This window comes from Chlorocebus sabaeus, chromosome X (genome assembly GCF_047675955.1).
Source record: "Chlorocebus sabaeus isolate Y175 chromosome X, mChlSab1.0.hap1, whole genome shotgun sequence".
NCBI lineage: Eukaryota > Metazoa > Chordata > Mammalia > Primates > Cercopithecidae > Chlorocebus > Chlorocebus sabaeus.
In genome coordinates this window covers 134,125,275-134,146,391 of record NC_132933.1, presented here as the reverse complement: position 1 = coordinate 134,146,391, position 21,117 = coordinate 134,125,275, and the positions used below count along the sequence as shown (strand labels likewise).

Sequence of the window (21,117 nt, the reverse complement as noted above, 5' to 3'; positions counted from 1 at the left end):
CTGCCTCCCAGGTTTAAGCGATTCTCATGCCTCGTGCCTCAGTCTCTGGAGTAGCTGGGATTACAGGCATGCACCGCCACGCCTGGCTAATTTTTTGTATTTTTAGTAGAGACGGAGTTTTGCCATGTTGCACAGGCTTGTCTCGAACTCCTGAGCTCAGGCAATCCACCCGCCTCGGCCTACCAAAGTGCTAGGATTAAAGACGTGAGCCACTGCGCCCGGCCCCATCTCATTTTTTATGTCTGATTCCAAATGCCATGTATAGCAAAATGAGGACGAGCCCAGGTTCTGAAATTACAGATATCTGGATTTGACTCTACATTCTCCCTCTGACAAGTGACATGATCCCAGACATGTTGTTTCTGAGCCCCTGTTTCCTTATCTGTAAAATAGGGATAGTGACACTTGAGAGGATTGTGGGGGGGAGGATGAAATCAAATCACGTTGAAGTAGATGACCCACATAAAGCACCAGGCACAATGCCTGGCACAAAGCCGTCACTCTGAATTCATTATTTGTCTTGCTCACTAACCCCCTACATGACTATTTAATTTCTTGCAAAATACCATGATAGTGATTGCCACCAGAGAAAAGAATCTATTAAAACAAAAAACCAGCTTGGCAATAGAGAAACCACCTACTGGGCACAGAAAATTGGCCAGGTAACTTATTGAATCTGTGCTGTTGCTTCTGTCTAGAAACAAAAAGAGAAGACCCTTGCTACACATACTCCTCAATACCATTTATTCATTCATTCATTCATTCTGCATGGAATCAATGTGACTGGGAAGAGAAGCCCTGTTATCTGATGAAGCAGCAGGACCAGAAGTAGATCTAAGCTGTCCAATAAGTTTAGAACTGGATGATGCAGCTCTTCAACTCTCTGGGCAGGGTGGGGGGTTTTGGGGGCCAGCAACCCCCTCGAGTAGGGTCTGTCATGCCTGCGTTCTACCCTTTGCTATTTTGGAGGTTTCTTCTCCAGGGGAGGGTCCTCAGCTGGTTGGTGCTGTCCTATGGTGGATGGGGCTTAGGAATTAGGTGAGGCTTTGGAGGTCTGATGTTGGCATGCCCAACCTTGCTGGGCTCCTTCCCTCTCCTGGAGAGGTTTCTGCAGGAAATGTATGCCCAAGGGACAACAGCAGGATGTGGATCAAAGTCTGCTTTATCAGCTGCTGCACAAGTACCCCAGATCTCAACGTAGAACTCTAATGACGGCATGAGTTGGAGCCTGCAGGAAGTTGGAGGCTTGAGGTCTTAGCAGGACCTATTTTTCCCGCCCCTCCAAGACGAGCTCATCAGGCAGGGTCTAGTCAGGAGGCAGAAACCACAGAGTGATTTGAACAGAGAGAATTGAATGTAAAGAATTGTACCAAATGCAGGGAAGTTACCACCCTAGAGCTGAGAGAACAAAGCGAAAAGAGTGGAATTATTCCAACTGAGAAACTTGCAGGAGGGTCCTACAGAACTGAAGCTCAGAGCTCTGAGAAGTGGTACACTCAGCCAGTGCTGGTGTCTCCAGGGCTACCATGAGACTGGCTTTGCAAGTGCTGGATGAACTGCAAACTGGATCCTTCACTGTTACCTGGGGTGAAGAGCAGTTGCTAGGTTACACTATCAGGAACAGGAAACAGACAGGAAGGAGTGTGTCCCTTGTTCCTCCTCCAGCCTTGCAGTCTGCCTTTCCCACCCCTATTGGCAGAGCCTCACAGGGGGCAACTGACAAAGCTGAAATGGGGTCTGCAAAGTCCCAGCCTCAGCATCACTGTGCTGACTAGGGAAGGGTGGAGTTAGAGTTGAGACCTGGCAGCTTAATAAGTGGCATGTGTGCTCAGGTAGAGGAGTATGAACATAGACAAAGATGGCTGCTTCCCAGGCTGGGGTGGGGTGGGGCAGTTCTGCTTCCTGACTTTGGGGTAGAAGAGGAAGTAGAAGACAGAGGGGACTGTAGGTGTTTATAAACCTCCTATGCCACAGTTTACACCCCTCCCCCCAGTGGAACCCAATGAACGTATTGTGTGCTATATACAAAACAGCAGCTCCTCCCTTGGAGAGTGGGGTGGGGATGGAAGCCAGGCAGAGATGGGAGGGGACCTAGCTTGCCTCTTTCCCCGTGTCAGGGAGGAGTAGAAGTGGCAGTAGATGTCAGGTGTCCAGCTAGTGCCAGTCACTTAGTAGGCATTCAAGAAATTGTACTGGACAGGCGCAGTGACTCACACCTGTAATCTCAGCACTTTGGGAAGCTGAGGTGGGTGGATCATGAAGTCAGGAGTTCAAGACCAGCCTGGCCAACATGGTGAAACCCCATCTCTACAAAAAATACAAAAATTAGCTGGGCGTCATGGCGGGCGCGTGTAGTCCCAGCTACTGGGGAGGCTGAGGCAGAGAATTACTTGAATCCGGGAGGCGGAGGTTGCAGTGAGCCGAGATCGTGGCTCTGCACTCCAGCCTGGGCTACAGACAAGACTCTGTCTCAAAAAAAAAAAAAAAAAAAATAGTGGCCATTATTATTCAAAGGAAGGAAAGGTGCACATAGGTTAGGGAATGAAGTAACTGACTAGAGTGGAGAGAGCCAGAGGACCTGAGTTCATACTAGGTAAGTGACTTGGAGCAAGAGACTTGCCTTTCTGAACTCAAAATTTCCTTATGTGTAACATGGAGATGATGATGCTTGTGGGGACCAAATGTCTTGTAATAGACCCTTAACATATGATATCTTGTTCTATTAATTAGAGAAATAATAATAAGCTCAGTTATTTCTTTCTTTCTTTTTTTTTTTTTTAATCGAAATGGAGTCTTGCTCTGTCTCCCAGGCTGGAGTGCAGTGGCAGCAATCTTGGCTCACTGCAACCTCTGTCTCCTAGGTTCAAGTGATCCTCCCACCTCAGCCTCCCAAGTAGCTGGGATTACAAGCATGCACCACCATGCCTGGCTAATTTTTGTATTTTTAGTAAACATGGGGTTTCACTATGTTAGCCAGGCTGGTCTCGAACTCCTGACCTCAAGTGATCTGCCCGCCTCGGCCTCCCAAGGTGTTGGGATTACAGGCGTGAGCCACCACGCCCGGCCAAACTTGTTTATTTGTTATTGATATTGCTGATACCAAATAGAAGAGATTTCACTGATCATTTATTCCACAACATCATTGTGCAGATGAAGAAGCAGAGGCACAGAAAGGATCAATAGCTCTATGGAGGTTAAGAGCTTGGGCTATGGAGTCAGTCAGACCAGGGTTCGAATCGTCACTGTCCATTTCCACTTACCAGCTAAGTGAGCTTTAGTGAGTTCCTCAGTCTCTGTCAGCTTCGCAGTGTCGTGAGGACTGCAGGACTAATCAATGCCTGGCCCTTTGTAAGTGCTCAGGAAGTGGCACTGGAAAGGCACCTTTGTGCTTGTAAGCATGAGAACCCCTGAGGCCAGAGGGTGATTCATCATGATAGCAACTGTCCCACAGAACAGCCCTTTTAGGTGACCCTGGACCCTCCATCATGGTACTGTGAGAATACTTGAGATTTCAGCCATGCCACTACCAATTATTTGCTTTGCAAGGTTGAACTTGTATGTAGGGAAAATCTTTCTCCCCTAACCTTTTTTTTCTCCACTCTCACACCACAACAATCGTCAACACAGAAGACTTTTGTGACTAAATGTGTGGGGACTTTTCTCCACACAACAAGCAGCGGATACCAGCTGGGTGTCGTCTGATTCAGATTCTGACATTACCTACCCAGATATAGTGTCAGATCCCACAGGTTGAGGGCTCAGTCCCCAAAACTGCCTACCCACCCAACACCAATTGCAAGTCCAGACCTCCAGAACTTCTGAGCGACCAGCTTCAAGTTGGGAGTTCCCATGACCCCCCTTTGGGTGCCATTATTTTACTAAAGCAGCTCACAAAACTCTGAGAAACACTGCCTTACATTTACTGGTTTATTATAAAGGATATCACAAAGGAAACAGACAAAGAGATGCATAAGGCGAGGCGGGGGGAAGGGGCAGGCCACCCTCCCAGAACCTCCACATGTTCAGCTATCAGAAGCTCACTGAACCTGGTTCTCTTGGGTTTTTATGAAAGCTTCAAGACAACAGCATTTCTTCCCCTAGGGCATAGGGCCTTAAGCCCATAATCAGAAAGTAAGGGGAAAATTAGAGCTTTGGGGCAGGTGAAAGGAGGACAGGAGAAGGTCAGAGGCTGCCCCTGAGGCCTAACATACCCGACATCATAAAAAAGACTGTATCAGGGTCATGGATGAAAACCTCCCTCTCTCTCTCTCTATATATATATATGTATGTATATATATGTATATACACGTGTGTGTGTGTGTGTATATATATATATCTTAGTTTATTTTCATGCTGCTGATAAAGACATAACCCAGACTGGGTAATTTATAAAGAAAAAGAGGTTTAATGGACTTATGGTTCCACATGGCTGGGGAGGCCTCACAATCATGGCAGAAGATGAAGGAAGAGCAAAAAGACATCTTACACGGTGGCAGGCAAGAGTGCGTGTGCAGGGGAACTCCCCTTTATCAAACCATTAGATCTCGTGAGACTTACTATCACGAGAGCAGCATGGGAAAGACCCACCCCCATGATTCAGTTACCTCCCACTGGGTCCCTCCTGCAACACGTGGGAATTATGGGTCTACAATTCAAGATGAGATTTGGGTGGGGACACAGCCAAATCCTATGTATATTATAACACCACAACATGTCACTCTATTTCTTCTTCCTGTGGTTTTTCCCTATAAAGCTCATGATACGTGACATTGGGTCTATTTCCTGGGGTTTTCTGGAACCTGAATAATGGAAAGAGTCCCTGGAACCCAAGAGACTTGGGTAAGCTATTAACCTGTCAGATGACCAGGTTGTGGGATATTCTGTGTACTGCAGCAGTACTAAACCAGAGGATGCTGGGACCGGGAGCTGGATCCCTGCTTTCAGAACTCAAATCGTTCCTGTTATAGTCAACTCTTATTTTTTATGCACCAACTGGGAAAAATGATAGCATGAATAAAAGGAGTCAGCTGGTGTTGATTGCTCTTCACTCTAAAACTCGAGGAGGCATAAGAGACTGTATTTTAAATCTCATTATCTCTTACCTGATTTCTTTCTTCAATATGATGAAACTACAAAATGGCTCAAAGGCTACCTTCCCCAGAAGAGAGAGAGTCTGCCTGGATAGTCCACAAACAAGACAATACTTCCAGTTGCCATTTACTTAGCATGTGCTTTTTGCCAGGCATTGGGCTAAACTTTTCCCCTTGTAACATCTCATTTCATCCTCATAGAAACTCTATGGGGGTGGGGGGTGTTTTTATCCACCTGCATTTTATCAATCGAATCTCAGGTGCAGAAGGTGGTGCGAATCATACTTCTCCATCAGCTCACTGAACATTATCATCATTGGTCTGTGCAAGACCCCTTATTATGTTAATTAGTTTATTCCCTTCTATTCGTGTATCCCACGCACATTCACCCCCCATAAATAACCAGTCCATCATGTGTTGTGTGCATCTTTCCCTTTGTATATGTTCTTACGAAATGTGGTTTTGTGTGTATCTATATAGTTTTATTGATTAAAGTAGTAGTTCTTTCTGTCTCTAACTTTTTAATAACCATTCTAAATGGAAGTACTATGTTTTTAAGACCTACTGAATAGGTTATTATGGGTTTGTTTAATCTATTGCCTCCAGTTGTGTTGTGCTACTCCATGGTGTGTACCCACCACAGGTACAGATTCTCTTTCCTAGTGATAGGCAGCCAGGCCTATTTGTATCAAACTTCCTGTTGCCACAAAGAAGCGATTGCATCCCCATATGTCTCCTTGATGGACTATGTGAGAATTGCTTTGGGGTACGTAGTGAAGAATGGAATTGCTACTTCATAGGGTATACACAGATTCATAGATTTACTATGCTTATGCCATGTCAAAGGTAGGCACTGTTATTATTCCCATTTTACAGATGAGGAAACTGAGGTTTTGAGAGTTTTAATAACTTACCCAAAGTCACATAGATGGTAATTAGAGAGCTAGGATTCAAGTTCAGGCAGTCTTACTCCAAAACTTCTGTTCCTAATGGCTGTGCCATCATTATTCTCTGAGCGTTTGAGACATGAGGACATTTTATAAAAAACATAAAAGTCAATCTATTGTTTGGTGTTTTAATATTCTTAGAACCTAGGAATCCAGGTGGACTGCTTCCCCCCCACCCCCCGAAGCACCTACTTCTCCCAACAGGTGCATAGTAACTGTTTTTCTCTGACTTTCATATTCTGTGGGTCTGCAGCGCTGAAAGCTGCGTTGATCATCCAGAACTGGTACCGAGGTTACAAAGCTCGACTGAAGGCCAGACAACACTATGCCCTCACCATCTTCCAGTCCATCGAATATGCTGATGAACAAGGCCAAATGCAGGTCTGTTTTGCAAGCTTTTCTCTTCTTTTGGTAAAATGATTCTCTTTACCGCTTGTTATTGAAAGAATGAAAGTTTGGGTCCATTTTAAGCTGAGGGACCTTGGTGAAAGGCTTTAATAGAGCACGTCATGACATTGTCTTGGAACTAGTTATTGAGAGAGCATGTGCTTTGGGAAAAGGATGGTGTTTTTCAGTTTTGAAGTTCACATTTTTAAGAGGGCTGCCCAATGTCTGGTTAACTAATAAAAATAGTCTTATTCTATTTTGGGGCAGATGCCTTAATAGGAAATAAAGTTGTCATTTTATAAAAGAAAAAATTACTTCAAGGAGTGAGAAAATGGCAGAATTTCCTAGGAGCAAACCTCTGCAAGCTCTAGAAGAAAATATACATGGGTGAGGAAGGCCTTTTTTTTTTTTTCTTCGAGACGGAATTTCACTCTTGTCACCCAGGCTGGGATGCAATGGCGCGGTCTTGGCTCGCTGCAACCTCCGCCTCCCGGGTTCAAGCAATTCTCCTGCCTCAGCCTCCTAAGTAGCTAGGGTTACAGGCACCCACCACCACACCCGGCTAATTTTTAAATTTTTAGTAGAGACGGGGTTTCACCGTGTTGGCCAGGCTGGTCTCGAACTCCTGACCTCAGGTGATCCATCTGCCTTGGCCTCCCAAAGTCCTGGAATTACAGGCGTGAGCCACTGCACCTGGCCAAGGAAGGCCTTTTGAAAAAAATACATAAATCTAGTTTTAATGCTCATTAATTTTTAAAAAGTACTTTTAACAATAAAAAGATCTTAGAAAGATCTCCAATATAGTTGCTAATGAAAAAGTCAACTTGTAAAACAATATGTAGAGTTTATCTCATTTATGTGAAAGAACATGAAACATACAGCAAAAGTCTGGAAAAAGATACACAGGAAATTGTTTACAGTAGTTAGTTCTGAGGACAGAAGTGGTATTGGTGGGTGTGGCTTGGGATGTTAAGAGGGACTTCTCATTTTTATTTGATATTATTTGTAGTTATTAGCAATCATACATCTGTGTATCACATTATAATCTTTAAAGATAAGAACATTCCAAAAGAACTAAGTTGCTAGATTTATTTTTGGCAGCTAGAAAAATGATATACTGTGATTCATTCAGACACTCCCTTTGTCTAGATTAGGACCCTCAGCATAGGCTGTCTTTTTAAGCACTGTAGAATATAGTGACAAATATAAAGGTAGAGTGAACCCCAAATTGGTATGCTTTAGACACATTCCAGCACCAGTACATTCTTTTCTATTGATTCTTTATTGAGATGTAATTCACATACCATACAGTTCACCCATTTAAAGTGTGCAATTCATTGGTTTTTAGTATATGTACAGGTTTTTAGTAGTCAATGGTTTTTAGTATATGTACATCCCCGCAATCAATTTTAGGACATTTTCCTTTCCCCCTTCCTAAACTCCATACTCATTAGCAGTCATTCCCCCGTTTCCTTCCCTCAGTCCCTGGCAACCACTAATCTATTTTCTATCTCTATGTATTTGCCTATTCTGGCCATTTCATATAAATGGAATCATATACTATGTGGTCTTTGGTGTCTGGCTGCTTCTTCTTCTTCTTTTTTTTTTTTTTTTTTTTTTTTTGAGACAGAATCTCGCTCTGTTGCCAGAGTGCAGTGGTGTGATTTCGGCTCACTGCAACCTCTGCCTCCCAGGTTCAACCGATTCTCCTGCGTCAGCCTCCCGAGTAGCTGGGACTACAGGCACATGCCACCACACCCAGCTAATTTTTGCATTTTCGGTCTCCCAGAGTGCTAGGATTACAGGCGTGAGCCACTGCGCCTGACACAGCTTCTTTTACTTAGCATAATGCTTTCAAAGTTCACCCATGTTGTAGCATGTATCAGGACTTCATTCCTTTTTAGTTAATATTACTCATTCTGAAGAATATTCCATTGCATGGATGGACCACATTTGGTCATCTATTCCTCAGGTGATGGATCATTTGGGTTGGTTCCACCTTTTGGCTATTATGAATAATACTGCTGTGAATATTTGTATGCAAGTTTTTGTGTGAACATATGTTTTCAGTTCTCTTGGGTATAGACCTGTGAGTGGAATTGCTGTGTCATATAGTAACTTGGCACTTAACTTTTTGAGGAGCTGCTAAACTGTGTTCCAAAGCAGCTCCATCGTTTTACCTTCCCACCAGCAGTGGTTGAGGGCTCCAGTTTCTTCACATCTTTGCAAACACTTGTTATTATCTCTTTTTGATTATAGCTATCGTAGTGGGTGTGAAGTGATGTCTCATTGTGGTTTCTATTGACTGTTAATTGACAAACCCATCATCAACAGCATTAAAATCATATATTTTGATAACTGTATGGAAAGTCTTCCTTCTTTTAATTCCCAACTCCCAGATCTACTCCCAGATTGATAAAGTGTTTACTTTTCATGAGAGGCAGGGCTTGAAAAAGAAATTATTTGTGCTGTACAAACGCAGGTCTTTGCAGATACCTGGTGGCCAGAGCCAGTACCCCGATTATGGCTGGAATGCTGGTGAAGTTCCACCTTTCCCTCCCTTTCTTTCCAAAATATATTTGATATTTAAGAATATTCCTTAACTCTTAATCTCACCACCAAAAAGAAAAGAGATCATGACTGGGTGCAGTGGCTCACACCTGTAATCCTAGCACTTTGGGAGGCCGAGGCAGGTGGATCACCTGAGGTCGGGAGTTCGAGACAGCCTGGCCAACATGGTGAAACCCTGTCTCTACTAAAAATATAAAAACATTAGCTGGACATGGTGGTGGGCACCTGTAATCCCAGCTACTTGGGAGACTGAGGCAGGAGAATCACTTGATCCGGGGAGGCGGAAGTTGCAGTGAGCTGAAATCATGCCATTGCACTCCAGCCTGGGCGACAAGAGTGAAACTCCATCTTAAAGAAAAGAAAAGAAGAGATCATAATGAACACAATTTAGTAGCTGTCTTGGGTTGGATTTCCTAGAAGCAGAGGCTGAGACAGGGATTCTGGTACAAGTGACTTACTGAGGGTGTGTTTTCAGGGAAAGCCTGTGAGGGAGTGAGGAATGCAAGACAGGACAGGGGAGAAGCTAGGCCAAGATGCACTTTTTGAAGCCTGACCTCAGCCTGATCCCATCTGGAGCTGTCAAGTGTGAAATGCACTACAATTTGTCCCTGGCAGAGGCAAGGGAGGTGGGGGACTGGGCCGTTACACCCTTGCTTCAGCCAGTGGTTGTCTCTGGGCAGCCCCACAGGAGGGGCGTCCATGTGTTATCCTGTGTTGCTCTGGACGCAGGCAGTCCTCTGGAGGCAAGCATAGATGTGACCCTTAGCACCTGCAGCAGCTGGGATAGGAATGCGCCACGAGAGTAAGGGCACTCGGGTGGAGCACCAACAGCATTTGCCACAGTAGTTGTTTGGGGTTCACTAATTGATAAATTTTTTTTTATTTTGTCCAGTTATCCACCTTCTTTTCCTTCATGCTCGAACACTACGCACATGTACATAAGGAAGAGCTAGGTAAGTAAAAAGTTCAGTCTTTTCAAAAGTGTCATTAAATATTGAACTGTCTTCATCAAGAGCATAAATTCTGAAGATGGGAGAACACTAAGAAATTAAAAAGATGCCTACCTCTTTTGTTTATGTTTCACCCAACAACTGGCAACGTCAGTTCAAGTGGCCTTTTTCCCTCTCTGGATGGTGTCAACTAAATCGGCCATTTAATTTTTTTCGCTTTTCCAAAAACTGAGTTAGAATTCATTCAATATTCATTTGTTGAATGCCTTCTCTGAACTACAATCTATCGGTGCACAACAGTAGCTTAGTAAAGGGAACCTTATTTTATTATTATTATTATGCTTTAAGTTCTAGGGTACATGTGCACAACGTACAGGTTTGTTACACATGAATACATGTGCCGTGTTGGTGTGCTGCACCCATTAACTCGTCATTTACATTAGGTATTCCTCCTAATGCTATCCCTCCCCCCGCCCCAAACCCTATGACAGGCCCCAGTGTGTGATTTTCCCCACCCTGTGTCCAAGTGTTCTCATTGTTCAATTCCCACCTATGAGTGAGAACCTGCGGTATTTGGTTTACTGTCCTTGCAATAGTTTGCTCAGAAAGATGGTTTCCAGCTTCATCCATGTCCCTACAAAGGACATGAACTCATCCTTTTTTATGGCTGCATAGTATTCCATTGTGTATATGTGCCACATTTTCTTAATCCAGTCTATCATTGATGGACATTTGTGTTGGTTCCAAGTCTTTGCTATTGTGAATAGTGCTGCAGTAAACATACAGGTGCGTGTGTCTTTATAGCAGCATGATTTATAATCCTTTGGGTATGTACCCAGTAATGGGATGGCTGGGCCAAATGGTATTTCTAGTTCTAGATCCTTGAGGAATCGCCACACTGTTTTCCACAATGGTTGAACTAGTTTACAGTCCCATCAATAGTGTAAAAGTGTTCCTGTTTCTCCACATCCTCTCCAGCACCTGTTGTTTCCTGACTTTTTAATGATTGCCTTTCTAACTGGTGTGAGATGGTATCTCATTGTGGTTTTGATTTGCATTTCTCTTGATGGCCAGTGATGATGAGCATTTTTTCATGTGTCTGTTGGCTGCATAAATGTCTTCTTTTGAGAAATGTCTGTTCATATCCTTTTCCCACTTTATGATGGGTTGTTTGATTTTTTTCTTGTAAATTTGTTTAAGTTCTTTGTAGATTCTGGATATTAGCTGTTTGTCAGATAGGTAGATTGCAAAAATTTTCTCCCATTCTGTAGGTTGCCTGTTCACTCTGATGGTAGTTTCTTTTGCTGTGCAGAAGCTCTTTAGTTTAATTAGATCCCATTTGTCAATTTTGGCTTTTGTTGTCATTGCTTTTGCTGTTTTAGTCATGAAGTCCTTGCCCATGCCTATGTCCTGAATGATATTGCCTAGGTTTTCTTCCAAGGTTTTTATGGTTTTAGGTCTAACATTTAAGTCTTTAATCCACCCGGAATTAATTTTTGTATAAGATGTAAGGAAGGGATCCAGTTTCAGCTTTCTACATATGGCTAGCCAGTTTTCCCAGCACCATTTATTAAATAGGGAATCCTTTCCCCATTTCTTGTTTTTGTCAGGTTTGTCAAAGATTATATGACTGTAGATGTGTGGTATTTTTTCTGAGGGCTCTGTTCTGTTCCATTGGTCTATATCTCTGTTTTAGTACCAGTACCATGCAGTTTTGGTTACTGAAGCCTTGCAGTATAGTTTGAAGTCAGGTAGCGTGATGCCTCCAGCTTTGTTCTTTTGGCTTAGGATTGTCTTGGCAATGCGGGCTCTTTTTTGGTTCCATATGAACTTTAAAGTAGTTTTTTCCAATTCTGTGTTTTCCAATTCTGTGAAGAAAGTCATTGGTAGCTTGATGGGGATGGCATTGAATCTATAAATTACCTTGGGTAGTATGGCCATTTTCATGATATTGATTCTTCCTATCCATGAGCATGGAATGTTCTTTCATTTGTTTGTGTCCTCTTTTATTTCACTGAGCAGTGGTTTGTAGTTCTCCTTGAAGAGGTCCTTCACATCCCTTGTAAGTTGGATTCCTAGGTATTTTATTCTCTTTGAAGCAATTGTGACTGGGAATTCACTCATGATTTGGCTCTCTGTCTGTTATTGGTGTATAAGAATGCTTTTGATTTTTGCACATTGATTTTTGTATCCTGAGACTTAGCTGAAGTTGCTTATCAACTTAAGGAGATTTTGGGCTGAGACGATGGGGTTTTCTAAATAAATGATCATGTCATCTGCAAACAGGGACAATTTGACTTCCTCTTTTCCTAATTGAATACCCTTTATTTTTTTCTCCTGCCTGATTGCCCTGGTCAGAACTTCCAACACTATGTTGAATAGGAGTGGTGAGAGAGGGCATCCCTGTCTTGTGCCAGTTTTCAAAGGGAATGCTTCCAGTTTTTGCCCATTCAGTATGATATGGGCTGTGGGTTTGTCATTAAATAACTCTTATTATTTTGAGATAGGTCCCATAAATACCTAGTTTATTGAGAGTTTTTAGCATGAAGAACTTTTGAATTTTGTCAAAAGCCTTTTCTGCATCTATTGAGATAATCATGTGGTTTTTGTCTTTGGTTCTGTGTGTATGCTGGATTACATTTATTGATTTGCGTATGTTGAACCAGCCTTGCATCCCACGGATGAAGCCAACTTGATCATGGTGGATAAGCTTTTTGATGTACTGCTGGATTCAGTTTGCCAGTATTTTATTGAGGATTTTTGCATCAATGTTCATCAGGGATATTGGTCTAAAATTCTCTTTTTTTTTGTTGTGTTTCTGCCAGGCTTTGGTATCAGGATGATGATGGCCTCATAAAATGAGTTAAGGAGGATTCCCTCTTTTTCTGTTGCTTGGAATAGTTTCAGAAGGAATGGTACCAGCTCCTCTTTGTACCTCTGGTAGAATTCAGCTGTGAATCCATCTGGTCCTGGACTTTTTTTGGTTGGTAGGCTATTAATTATTGCCTCAATTTCAGAGCCTGTTATTGGTCTATTCAGGGATTCAACTTCTTCCTGGTTTAGTCTTGGGAGGGTGATGTGTCCAAGAATTTATCCATTTCTTCTAGATTTTCTAGTTTATTTGCGTAGAGGTGTTTATAGTATTCTCTGATGATAGTTTGTATTTCTGTGGGATCAGTGATGATATCCCTTTTATCATTTTTTATTGCATCTATTTGATTCTTCTCTCTTTTCTTCTTTATTAGTCTTGCTAGCGGTCTGTCAATTTTGTTGATCTTTTCAAAACACCAGCTCCTGGATTCATTGATTTTTTGAAGGGTTTTTTGTGTCTCTGTCTCCTTCAGTTCTGCCCTGATCTTAGTTATTTCTTGCCTTCTGCCAGCTTTTGAATATATTTGCTCTTGCTTCTCTAGTTCTTTTAATTGTGATGTTAGGTTGTCAATTTTAGATCTTTCCTGCTTTCTCTTGTGGGCATTTAGTGCTATAAATTTCCCTCTACACACTGCTTTAAATGTGTCCCAGAGATTCTGGTATGTTCTGTCTTTGTTGTCACTGGTTTCAAAGAACATCTTTATTTCTGCCTTCATTTCGTTATGTACCCAGTAGTCATTCAGGAGCAGGTTGTTCAGTTTCCATGTAGTTGAGCAGTTTTGAGCAAGTTTCTTAATCCTGAGTTCTAGTTCGGTTGCACTGTGGTCTGAGAGACAGTTTGTTATAATTTCTGTTCTTCTACATTTGCTGAGGAGTGCTTTACTTCCAACTATATGGTCAATTTTGGAATAAGTGTGATGTGGTGCTGAGAAGAATGTATATGCTATTGATTGGGGTGGAGAGTTCTGTAGATGTCTATTAGGTCAGCTTGGTGCAGAGCTGAGTTCGATTCCTGCATATCCTTGTTAACTTTCTGTCTCGTTGATCTGTCTAATGTTGTAAATGTGGAGTGTTAAAGTCTCCCATTATTATTTTGTGGGAGTCTAAGTCCCTTTGTAGGTCTCTAAGGACTTGCTTTATGAATCTGGGTGCACCTGTATTGGGTGCATATATATTTAGTATAGTTAGCTTTTCTTGTTGAATTGATCCCTTTACCATTATGTAATGTCCTTCTTTGTCACTTTTGATCTTTGTTGTTTTAAAGTCTGTTTTATCAGAGACTAGGATTGCAACCCCTGCTTTTCTTGTTTGTTTGTTTTCCATTTGCTTGGTAGATCTTCCTCCATCCCTTTATTTTGAGCCTATGTGTGTCTCTGCATGTGAGATGGGTCTCCTGAATACAGCAAACTGATGGGTCTTGACTCTTTATCCAGTTTGCCAGTCTGTGTCTTTTAATTGGAGCATTTAGCCCATTTACATTTAAGGTTAATATTGTTATATGTGAATTTGATCCTGTCATTATGATATTAGCTGGTTATTTTGCTCGTTAGTTGATGCATTGATCCTGGCATTGATGGTCTTTACAAGTTGGCATGTTTTTGCGGTGGCTGGTACCGGTTGTTCCTTTCCATATTTAGTGCTTCCTTCAGGAGCTCTTGTAAGGCAGGCCTGGTGGTGACAAAATCTCTCAGCATTTGCTTATCTGTAAAGGATTTTATTTCTCCTTCACTTATGAAACTTAGTTTGGCTGGATATGAAATTCTGGGTTGAAAACTTTTTTCTTTAAGGATGTTGAATATTGGCCCCCACTCTCTTCTGGCTTGTAGAGTTTCTGCCGAGAGATCTGCTGTTAGTCTGATGGGCTTCCCTTTGTGGGTAACCTGACCTTTCTCTCTGGCCGCCCTTAACATTTTTTTCTCCTTTTCAACTTTGGTGAATCTGACAATTATGTGTCTTGGAGTTGCTCTTCTCGAGGAGTATCTTTGTGGCATTCTCTGTATTTCCTGCATTTGAATGTTGGCCTGCCTTACTAGTTGGGGGAAATTCTCCTGGATAATATCCTGAAGAGTGTTTTCCAACTTGGTTCCATTATCCCCATCACTTTCAGGTACACCAATCAGATGTAGATTTGTTCTTTTCCCATAATCCCATATTTCTTGGAGGCTTTGTTCATTTCTTTTTACTCTTTTTTCTCTAAACTCTTCTCACTTCATTTCATTCATTTGATCTTCAGTCATTGATACCCTTTCTTCCACTTGATCAAATCGGCTACAGAAGCTTGTGCATGCATCACATAATTCTCGTGCCATGGTTTTCAGCTCCATCAGGTCATTTAAGGTATTCTCTACGCTTGTTTATTCTAGTTAGCCATTCGTCTAATCTTTTTTCAAGGTTTTTAGCTTCTTTGCGATGGGTTCAAACATCCTCCTTTAGCTCGGAGGATTGTTATTACCGATCATCTGAGGCCTACTTCTGTCAACTTGTCAAAGTCATTCTCCATCCAGCTTTGTTCTGTTGCTGTTGAGGAGCTGCATTCCTTTGGAGGAGAAGGGGCGCTCTGACTTTTAGAATTTTCAGCCTTCCTGCTCTGGTTTCTCCCCATCTTTGTGGTTTTATCTACCTTTGGTCTTTGATAATGGTGATGTACAGATGGGGTTTTGGTGTGGGTATCCTTTGTGTTTGTTAGTTTTCCTTTTAACAGTCAAGACCCTCAGCTGCAGGTCTTTTGGAGTTTGGTGGAGGTCCACTCCAGACCCTGTTTGCCTGGGTATCACCAGCAGAGGCTGCAGAACAGCAAATATCACAGAACAGCAAATGTTGCTGCCAGTCCTTCCTCTGGAAGCTTTGTCTCAGAGGGACACCCGGCTGTACAAGGTGTCAGTCAGCCCCTACTGGGGGGTGTCTTCCAGTTAGGCTACTCGGGAGTCAGGGACCCACTTGAGGAGACCATCTCTCTGTTCTCAGATCTCAAGCTCTGTGTTGGGAGAACCACTACTCTCTTCAAAGCTGTCAGACAGGGATGTTTAAGTCTGCGGAAGTTTCTGCTGCCTTTTGTTCAGCTATGCCCTGCCCCGAGAGGTGGAGTCTACAGAGGCAGGCAGGCCTCCTTGAGCTGCGGTGGGCTCCACCCAGTTCTAGCTTCCTGGCCACTTTGTTTACCTACTCAAGCCTCAGCAATGGCAGACACCCCTCCCCCAGCCTCGCTGCTGCCTTGCAGTTCGATCTCAGACTGCTGTGCTAGCAGTGAATGAGGCTCCATTGGCGTGGGACCCTCTGAGCCAGGCACGGGATATAATCTCCTGGTGTGCCATTTGCTAAAAACATTGGAAAAGCGCAGTATTAGGGTGGGAGTGTCCCGATTGTCCAGGTACCGTCTGTCACGGCTTCTCTTGGCTAGGAAAGGGAATTCCCCGACCCCTTGTACTTCCCGGGTGAGGCGATGCCCTGCCCTGCTTCAGCTCACACTCCATGGGCTGCACCCACTGTCCAACAAGTCCCAGTAAGATGACCCCCTTACTTTACTTGGAAATGCAGAAATCATCTGTCTTCTGGGTCGCTCACGCTGGGAGCTGTAGACTGGAGCTGTTCCTATTTGGCCATCTTGGAACCAAGATCACAGAAACTTTATTTTTTATCCGCAAAACTTTTGTTCTGAGAGATCAAAATATTTTGAGTATTTCATGCAGCAGATCTGGGGGAAAATGGCAGATTAAACACAGTTGGCCCCACTGTATCTGTTTTCTGTCCTCTCTCTGTCTTTTCTGTGTGTGTGTGAGACAGAGTCTCGCTCTATTGCCCAGGCTGCAGTGCAGTGGCACGGTCTCAGCTCACTGCAACCTCCGCCTCCTGGATTCAAGTGATTCTCCTGCCTCAGCCTCCTGAGTAGCTGGGATTACAGGTGCTTGCCATCACACCCGGCTAATTTTTTGTAGTTTTAGTAGAGACAGGGTTTTACCATGTTGGCCAGGCTGGTCTCAAACTCCTGACCTTGTGATCCGCCTGCCTCGGCCTCCCAAAGTGCTGGGGTTACAGACATGAGCCACTGCAGCCAGCCTCTCTTCTCTTTGATCTGTCTATCTATCATCTATCATTCTATCATCTAGTCATTCTGAAGCAGAGGCAGGCAATGGAGATATACTTCAAAAAAGTTTTTAAAATTATGGTTTTTTACAACCATGTATTTCTCCTGTAAATTAAGATCTGCCTGTTATTATCTCCAAGACAGATGCCAGACTTAAACGCTCATTTTGCTTTAATTTGGGCCAACCATTTTTTTTTTTTTGCTCTCATTAAATCGTGTATGGCATCTAGGATCATCTTTTAAATAATCTTGTAAATACACTTCAAAGTGAAGTGGTAAAAGAATGGTGTTTTAATAGGCATGATTTGAGCTAAGTGCATATGTATGAAACTAATTAAAGCATTTAATGATCTGTGGAAGCCTTCTGAATGGTGAAATAGCCAAACCTAAGGAGTAGGGAGTGGGTGGAAGTGGGTACTTTGCCATTTTTTCTTTTAGATAACTGCAATTCGAAGACAGTTGTTTATAGTTCATATTCTTTGGCAAAAATGTTTTTGAGAGGAAATATGATAATGATAAAATGAAACAGTACTTTCTGCTAATGACCTAATACTTCAACCCAGGCTCACTTCATCAGAATCACTTAAGGAGTTTCAGAGCCACAGATGGCTGGGTTCCAGCCTGGAGATGTTTACTCAGACTGTGTTGTTGTTGTTATTGTTGTTGTTGTTGTTTTAATTTGCATTTTAAAAATTCTGTAGGTGATTTTAAAATATAAGAAAAATACTTTTATTAAAGAAAGGGACAGTGGTTTAGTCTTATATAAGCATTTTTTGGAAGTATAACATACACTACAGGAACGTATACAAATTATATGACTCAATACATTTTCTCGAAGTAAACACACCCATGTAACCGGCACCTGATTAGGGCCACATAAGTTTCCCATCCTGCCTTCTTGTAGTGCTACCCAACTCCCACACCATCGCATAACTACTTTCTTGACTTCTATACCCTAGTCTTTGAAGTTCTTTATATAGATGGAAGCATGTGGTATATACTCATTTGAGTCTGGCTTCTTCTTTTTTTTTTTTTAAATGTTTTGTTGTTGTTGTTGAGATGGAGTTTTGCTCTGTCGCCCAGGCTGGAGTGCAGTGGTGCAATCTCGGCTCACTGCAAACTCTGCCTCCCTGTCCCTGGTTCAAGGGATTCTCATGCCTCAGCCTCCTGAGTAGCTGGGATTACAGGTATTCGTCACTACACCTGGCTAATTTTTGTATTCTTAGTAGAGATGGGGTTTCGCCATGTTGGCCAGGCTGGTCTCGAACTCCTGGCCTCAAGTGATTTGCCTGCTTCAGCCTCCCAAAGTGCTGGGATTACAGATGTGAGCCACCACTCCCGGCCCTGAATCTGGCTTCTTTTGCTCATCATTACATTTGTGAGAATCATCCTTATAATTTGGTCATTTTTATTGCTGAATAATATTCCATTTTACTAATATACCATAATTGATCCATTTGATTGTGTATGGGCATTTGAGTTGTTTTCAGATTGGTGATTTAAATGGTGCTGCTACGTACATTCTTGTACATGTCCCTTTTGGTAAAATATGTATGCATTTATTTTGCTATATATTCATTTTTGGTTATCTATTGCTACCTAATAAACTGCCCCCACATTTAGTGACTTAAAAACAACAGCCATTTTATTGCATGTGATTCTGTGGGTCAGGCATTTGAACAGGGCTTGCTGGGAACAACTCACCTCTGTTCCATGTGTTATTGGTTGAGCTCACTCATCTAGCTGGACTGGGCAGGAAAGATCAAATGGTTTTAATCACATGTCTGGGACTTCGGCATTAGCTATTAACTTGGTTAGCTCTTGGCCAGGTGCAGTAACTCACTCCTGTAATCTCAGCACTTTGGGAGGCCGAGGCAGATGGAGCACTTGAGCTCAGGAGTTCAAGACCAGCCTGACCAACCCCATCTGTAGTAAAAATACAAAAATTAGCTGGGTGTGTTGGTGCACACCTGTAATCCCATCTACTCAGGAGACCTGGGACACAAGAACCACTTGAACCTGGGAGGCGGAGCTTGCAGTGAGCCGAAATGGTGATACTGCACTCCAGCCTGGGTGACAGAGTGAGACTCCATCTCAAAAACAAACAAACAAACAAAAACAACTTGGTTACCTCTTTTCTTCTCACACAGCCTCTCTGTCCAGTTGGCTATTCTGGACTTCTTTACATGATGGCTGGGTCCAAGAGGGCAAAGGCAGAAGCTGCAGGGCCTCTTAAGGCCTATGTGCTAGAACTCTGGGAAATCAGTTCTGCCATACTCTATTGGTTAAAACAAGTCAAAAGGCCAGCCATGAATTCAGAGCAGTTAAAGAGATATCCATCTCTTGCTCGGAGGAGTGGCAGTATTACAGTATAAAGGGATGTAGACACAGGGAGGCATAATTCTTTAGGGAGCCATTATCATAAAAATGTACCACAAGTCAGGGATAGAAGTTTAGGGTTATAGGGCTTATATCTGTTCAGCTTTATTAGATACTGGCAGACATTTTTACAGGATGGTTGTAACAAGCTATACTCTCACCAGTTCAGTTGTTCCATCCTCACCAACACTTGCAATAGTCCATTCTTTTCATTTTAGTTATTCTGGTGAGTATGTAGTGGTATCGTATTTCAGGTTTAATTTGCATTTCCCTGTAAGCAGTCAAGTTACTCACTTTTTTTCTTTTCTTTTTTCTTTTTTTGAGACAGGGTCTCACTCTGTCCCCCAGGCTGGAGTGCAGTAGCATAATCTCGGCTCACTGTGACCTCTGCCTCCTGGGTTCAAGCCATTCTCCTGCCTCAGCTTCCTGAGTAGCTGGGACTACAGGCATGTGCCACCATGCCTGGCTAATTTTTGCATTTTTAGTAGAGATGGGGTTTTGCCATGTTGGCCAGGCTGGTCTCAAACTCCTGACCTCAGGTGATCTGCCCGCCTTGGCCTCCGAAAGTGCTGGGATTACAGGCATGAGCCACCACACCCGACCAAATTGCTCACCCTTTTGTATGTTTATTGGTCATGTGGACATCTCATGTGGTGAAGTTCCTGTTCAGGTTTTTTGTCCATTTTTCTATTGGGTTATCTGTCTTTTTCTTACAAATTTGGAAGAGTTTTCTAACTCTTCTTTTTTTTTTTTTTTTTTTTTTTTTTTTTTTTTTTTTTTTAGATAGAATCTTGCTGTCACCCAGGCTGGAGTACAGTGGCATGACCTTAGCTCACTGCAACCTCCCCCCTACCCAGGTTCAAGTGATTCTCATGCCTCAGCCTCCCGAGTAGCTGGGATTACAGGCATGCACCACCACACCTGGCTAATTTTGTATTTTTAGTAGAGACAGGATTTATTCCATGTTGGTCAGGCTGGTCTTGAACTCCCAACCTCAGGTGATCCACCCACCTCAGCCTTCCAAAGTGCTGGGATTACAGGCGTGAGCCACCACGCCCAGCTTAAATAGGGTATTTTTAGGAACCAGAAGGTTATTTAACATTTCCAGATATTGGGGCCACCAGATTAATGGTCTTAACTCTGGGGCGTGGAGTATCTTGAGACACTTTGGGTGCTCTGAAGATAAGAGGTGACCCTGGAAGCAGTCATACTTGTCCTTGTAATCCTACCACTTCGTGACGATCAATTGTAACAGTTGATCTCCCTGTGCTACCACTTTAAGAGCTCAACACCAGTGCATAGGACTCCATGAGGAGTACAGACTCCACAGAAACGTTCCCAGTCCACTTTTCACACGTCAGCCTCCTCCCACAGGCAGAAAGCTGAAGCTGCCATACATAGCCATAGGTTTAAACAGAGACTGGCGGAAGCGGGGAGTGGGTTGGAGTGTGTGGAAGTGTTGTTTTCACTTTTCTTTCTGCTTCTCAGATCAGCCAAAATGTCCTATCGGACCAGGTATTTTATATTTTTTGTTGCTATGGTGAACAGAACATTTTCCCCATTATATCTTCCATTGGTTGTTGGTAGTGTTAATAAAGCTTTTGAATTATGTCAATTTATCTTATATTGTACTACTATTAAGTAATAATAATATATTATTTTTATTGCTGATATTTGTTACATGTTTACCATGTGCCATGTATTTAAGTGCTTTAAATACATCATTTCATTTAGTCTTCATGACCAACCAGTTAGATTAGTAGTATTATCATCCCCTTTTTGTAGATATGGAATCTGAGGCTTAGAAGGTAATCTCCCACGGTTATTCATCTTATTGGTGG

At 42.7% G+C, this 21,117-nt stretch overlaps 1 protein-coding gene across 5 annotated transcripts in view; it reads left to right on the top strand.

The window, feature by feature from the left end:
• Nucleotides 1-21,117, top strand: part of PPEF1 (protein phosphatase with EF-hand domain 1) — a 133,231-nt gene that overhangs the window by 34,398 nt on the left and 77,716 nt on the right. For all 5 annotated transcript variants that reach the window (XM_007991188.3, XM_007991191.3, XM_073013855.1 and 2 more), the window contains 2 exons: nt 6,291-6,418; nt 9,888-9,948. In XM_007991188.3, the coding sequence (XP_007989379.2) occupies nt 6,291-6,418; nt 9,888-9,948 (189 nt within the window). The remainder of the gene's footprint in view (nt 1-6,290; nt 6,419-9,887; nt 9,949-21,117) is intronic.